The 6,000-nt window shown below is 50.9% G+C and overlaps 1 protein-coding gene across 1 annotated transcript in view; it reads right to left on the bottom strand.

Moving 5' to 3' along the window:
* enox2 (ecto-NOX disulfide-thiol exchanger 2) overlaps positions 1-6,000 on the bottom strand; it is a 51,165-nt gene that overhangs the window by 8,258 nt on the left and 36,907 nt on the right. The window contains 1 exon segment of the mRNA XM_042073978.1: positions 1,589-1,645. Coding sequence (XP_041929912.1) covers positions 1,589-1,645 — 57 coding nt within the window.

Genomic DNA, 6,000 nt, shown 5'->3' with positions numbered 1-6,000 from the left:
CCCTCGAGCAGGAAGGAGGGTACCCACTCTCTCTCTCTCACACACACACACAGCTGTGATGTTGGCTGAGCCGTGAGGGCAAGTGGGGGGTAAACTACAGAGAAGGTGGAGGGAGGAGGAGGAAGAGAGGGAGGTTGAGAGACAAAGGAGCGCATGCTCTGAACACAATCACCACAGCCGCCAGCGACAGGGCCCTCTGCAATAAGTAGGTTAGAAAGAGAGAGAGAGAGATGGGAGGAATGAGAGCATGAAAGAGACTGAAGGAGTGTGTGTGTGTGGGAGAGAGAGGGAAAGAGGAAGTGTGTGAGAGAAATATAGATGGGAGGAATGAGAGCATGAAAGATATAGGAGTGTGTGTGTGTGTGTGTGGGAGAGAGGAAGTGATGTGGTGGCTTTTTGTAATCAAATATACATACATAATAATAAGAAAAATAAGAATATATTTTCACAAAGCTACATAACTAAATAAAACGACCACAGAGAGAGAGGGGGGGGGGCAGAGAGAGAGCGAGAGAGAGAGAGAGAGAGAGAGGGTGGAGGGGAAGAGAGAAACAGACACATGCACGGTGACAGTGAGATGAACACAACAGTAGAGAGCAGGCAGGACGAGTGAGGGAGCAGGCTGTGTGTGCGAGTGCTGCTAATGATCCAGCTACTGTTTACTGCTGCCTTCTGACAGGCACAAAGCACTACATGGCATATGAGCGTGTGTGTGTGTGTGCGTCTGTGTGTCTGTGTGTGTGAGAGCGAGGCAGACTAATGTTGTGGGTGGCAGAGGGGAGACAGGCTAGGGATAGGTTGTATCCCTGCTTGACCTTTTCATTTTTTACCCCCCACTTCCACACACACAAACACACAAACACACACACACTCCGCTCTGCTCCGTGATAGGCCCTTAGATTTCCTAACCCAGTTGTGTCGCAGTGATTTATCCTGCGACAAATAAAGTCCTCCTGCGCTCGATTGCCCTGTAATGATACGTCATGTCTATGAAGAGGCCAGCAAGGGAAGAGAGAGAGGAAAAGAAAGAGAGAGAGAGAGAGAGAGAGAGAGAGAGGAAGAGTGCATGGGTAGAGAAAAGACAGGAGACAAAGAGATGTGCATGGAGGAGCGGGATGTAGGAAAGGATGATAGAAACTCAAGGAGACAGAGAATCAGAAGTTAAGAAAATAAAGTGACACATGAGGGAGAGAGAGAGAGAGAGCGGGAGAATAGGGTTCTAAAATGCAGGGGAACAGCAAAGGCAGAAGGAAGAGACAGAGTGAAAACAGAAAAAAAAAAAACAAGTGAGACAGAAAGAAACAGACACAAAGGCGGCGAGGGAAAGAGCGAGGGAGAGAGAGGGAGGAAGAGAGAGAGAGAAAGAGGGAGGGTGAGAAAGAGAGGGTGGGAGGGGGGGAGAGAAGAGAGAGAGAGAGAGAGAGAGAGAGAGAGAGAGAGAGGGAGGGAGAGAGAGAGGGAGGAAGAGAGAGAAAGAGAGGGTGGGAGGGGGGGAGAGAAAGAGAGAGAGAGGGTGGGAGGGAGAGAGAGAGAGAGAGAGAGAGAGAGAGAAGGTGGGAGAGAATGTAAGACAGGCCTTTCTACTCACACTGGCTTGATTGGTGCTCTCCTCGCTGCCTCGGTCATCTCGTTCCGACGTCTCCAGCTAGAGTCAATTAAAAAAATGATTCCTGTCGTCAGTGACTAATATGTCACACACACACACACACACATTACAGGACCACAACACACCTCAGGCAAACGGCTGAGAAAAACAGCACAGGCGTGACCAATGCAGACAGGGTCTGGCTGTAATGAAGAGGCTGGACCTAGAGACGGTCTCACAGCTTGAGCGCCTATTCCTCATCATCTGACTGGCCCACGGTAAATGGGCTCATTCATATTCATGTGGCCACATGACTGTAAAATAGCTGGGCCACAGCAGCCCCTTCAAGGAAAGAGTGAGGGAGAGATGGGGAGGAAGAATGAAAGAAGATAATGGAGGTGTGTGTGTGTGCGTGCATGCATGCATGCGTGCGAGTGAGTGAGTGAGTGAGTGAGTGTGTGTGTGTGTGTAGGCAAAATGAAACATTTGCGTTTGTGTAAGTATGTGGCTGTGTGTCTGTGTGTCTCCAAACTCATGAACTGCTCCTTTAACAATAAATGGCTGCTGGAGTTATAGCTCTCAATTGCTGTGGCAATTCTGTGTATGGTAATTCATAGCACTGAAGCACACTCTGCTGTAAGACAACAGAAAAGAGAGAGGGGGGGATAGGAAGAGAGAGGAAAAAAGAGAGACAGAGAGAGAGAATGAGAGGGGGAAAAGAGAGAGAGAGAAGAGAGAGAGAGAGAAGGTATTAACAGTGAAAGTGAGGAAATCACTCAGTATTCCTGTCAGCCGTTTGGTCAAGCAGCCGCAGAGGATCAGCGGTTATGGCGAGTCTGAGGCAGGGGCGTTGGTGTGTGTGTGTGTGTATGTGTGTGTGTGTGTATGTGGTGGTGGGGAGGATGAAGGGTAAAAAAGGCTGGCTGAACGTTCCGAGGCTGCCGAGGGGGCTGGGGAGACTGCAGCGTGTCCACTGGTAAGCAGTGGAGATAAGGGCTACTTTTTAATGGGCTGACCTTTGCAAGAGTCCTCACTGCAGGGAGATGGGACCCAAAGACATGAAATTAGATGGTGGGAGAGTCACAGCGCACAGGGGAAAAGGAGGGGGGGGGGGTAACCTGTGCACACACACACACGCACACACACACACATACACACACACACGCACACACACACACACACATGCACGCACAGTCTCTCTCTGTTGTCTCATTCAGTTACACACACACACACACACACACACACACACACACACACACACACACACACACAGTGTAATTGCTGTCCACACAGTCCACACATATGCATGAACGGTAATTGTCCCATGTGTATTCTCCCTCAGATACAAACACACCCACACGCATCCACACATACAAGCACTCTCCCACACACACACACAAACATCCAAGCACTCTCCCACACACACACACACACACACACTCTCCCCCACACACACACAAATAGGCCCTCATCAACCGCGGCCACAAATCCAGGAGAAAAACACGGGCGGTGAAATTGATTCCTTTTTCTTCTATTAATGAGACTGTCGCCTGTGATTCATCAGCACACGTGTGTGCAAGCCGTAGCCCTCCCGCCTGGAATGGATCACTGCACGCGCACCCACACATACACACACACACACACACACACTGGCGTGCGTGGCTCGATCTAATCCCCTGATCGTACCCATCGCCGTGGAAACAGCTCCCCGTCACTCACCCGGCTGCCACTTAACGCCACTCACCCGACTGCAAGGTTACGGCGTCGGCGCGGGCGAAATGACTAATGCCACGTTGCGAAACGATGCGACAAATAAATATATAAACGTATAAAGCGTCACCTCAGCTTGATACCAGTCAACCTGCTTCATCATGCTAGCCGGGCGACTGGGAGAGAGATAATCGAATGAGTCTATGCCAGCGGGCACGTCTCGCCCCCTCGCCCCACAAATACGCGCCCCAAGAGAAATAAGCAATCAAACATGCCGCACGCACCATTTGTCCCCTTGTGCTGGATCTGCATTATCCTTATCCAATTAAATCTCTTGATTTGACCTGAGCTTTATTTGGATGTCAACAAGCCAATAACCACAGCACAGCAGAGCAGAGCAGAGCGCACCCCCTCACCCCCCCTCCTCCTCTCTCTCTCTCTCTCTCTCTCTCTCTCTCTCTCTCTCTCTCTCTCCCCTTCTCCTCCGTTTCTCTCATCTCTGTGGTGTGTCCCCTGTGTCTGTGGTGTTCCAGAGTTAATCCCTGCGTCAGCTCCTGGGCTCGAGGATCTTTTCCTGAGGGGGGAGGGTGGCAGTGGCAGTGGCGGTGCCTAATTGAAGGAGGCTGGAGGATTGTTTGGCTGGTGGTGGTGGTGTGAGGTTGGAGTGCTGGGGGCTGGTGCTGCTGTGAGGCTTTGGATCCGCCATTCATTTTTATTAATGTCCGGCAGCAGCTGGTATGAGAGGGGGTCTGTGTGTGTGTGTGTGTGTGTGGCTACATTATTAAAGTTTATAATCACTGGTCAGAGAGGGTTAGAGGCTGAGGAGTGTGTTGAAGAAGGAGGATGGGCAGGCTGGGTGGGGGCAACACAACAGCTTAACCATCCTGTCAGCATTGGGCCCGTCTCTCTCCCCTTCTACTGTCTGCAGTGCAGCCATTAATGTGAAACAGAGCACCCCATCACATACACAATGGCTCCGCGAGTCTCTCTGTGTGTGTGTGTGTGTGTGTGTGTGTGTGTATGTGTGTGAGAGAGAGAGAATATGTCTGGAGAATGAATTAGAGCAGGACTGACAGACAGCCAGACACACACTAGAGCTTTTCGACTGTAAAACAACTGAGAGAGAAACCAGACAATTGGCCCACGCACACCCTTCCTCCCTCCCCTCGCCCACTGAGAAGCTCTCACAAAACACCATCTTTTTTTTTCTTCTTTAGCCCACTGTCAAAGTCATTGGGAGCTAATTTCATTTTAATTAAGAATGAGAATCAGATACGGTGACTCCATTTCAAAATTCTCAACACCCCACCGCCACTGACCCGCCGCCTCTCCGACTTGTCTTATTAACGGGGAGTGACGGCTTTCGTCGCTGGCAATCCGTGGGTGAGAACAGCTACATTACCGTTGGCCATTCCGCACCCATCTCCGATCCCCCCCCCCCAATCTCATCTCATCTCTATTCTTGGCCTGCTGGGAATGTACTCTATGGGGATGTTGTCCATTAGGAGTCTGTTAACACGCTCTCATATTACACTGCTTAACAGATATAAAGCATTTAAGTGCAGTGTTAAAGTATGGTGAACTAAGTGAACATGAATACAGGAAAAAGGCCATAGAAATGCATTACCATCTCGGCTATGCAACTGCAGTTAACGTTTGTTGGAGGTTGCATTTTTAATGCTTCGGTAATAAGCTAATGGCTTAGTGGCAGAAGCAACAGGGAAAGTGGGAATAATGGATCTTAAGTGTTAGTCGCTTCCTTCTCTCTCCCAGCAAGGCCACACACACACATGTGTGCACGCACACACACACACACACACACGCAGACATATGCACACATACACGCATGCATGCACAAACACACACAAGCACGCACACACACACACACACACACGCACGCACACACATACGCGCACGCACGCACACGCACAGGCGCGCGCACACACACACACACACACGCGCGTGGGAGACGAGCTGGCGATTCATCGCAGAGTTGCGTGGCAGGGGAGTAGGAAGTGCCCGCTCAGACAGGTGGCGCGGCGGCAGGGGACTTCGTAGGCCTGCTGCGGCCCGCCAGTCAGGGGTGCTACCACCCGCGATGCCACTCTAATGGCCACAAGCTGAGGGTGGCAGTGGAGGGCCTGGCGCCACTCTCCGCCCTCCCAGTTGGCCCACATTATTCACAAGACACGCCCTTCAGTGCTAGTGCATATTAGCATGCTGAGCATACGGCAAAGGCATCACGCTATCAGCATAGCGTAGCGGCTACATGCTCTGGATGTAAGCCTCCGGGAGGGATGTTTTAAGATTGCAGCCTTTGGCTGTGGTGGATTAGCATGGCTTGTCTACACAGTGGTGGTCTGTATGGTGGATCTAGGGCACCGGGGGGGTCTCTGAGGAACCTGGCCATGTAATAGCAACAGATACAGTACAGTACAGTGGAGGCTTTAACAGCAGCAGACAAGCAAAGCAGGGAGGATCAACTAGAGCATGAGAAGGGTAGCAATCACACTTCCACATACAGATAACACACACACGCATGCACAAACACACATGCCTGCACACACAAACACAAACACACACACACACACGAAAACATAATGAACTGTAACTATGTGTTACATGTGGGTGTTGGTGTGTGCTCATGACCGGAGCAGTGTGTGTGTACTTCTGTGTGTCAGGTGCAGTGGCACAACGTGTATGTG

The sequence above is a fragment of the Alosa sapidissima genome, chromosome 20 (assembly GCF_018492685.1).
Source record: "Alosa sapidissima isolate fAloSap1 chromosome 20, fAloSap1.pri, whole genome shotgun sequence".
Taxonomy (NCBI): Eukaryota; Metazoa; Chordata; class Actinopteri; order Clupeiformes; family Clupeidae; genus Alosa; species Alosa sapidissima.
Note: the sequence above shows the minus strand (reverse complement) of the source record. Positions and strands in the feature narration are given on the sequence as shown.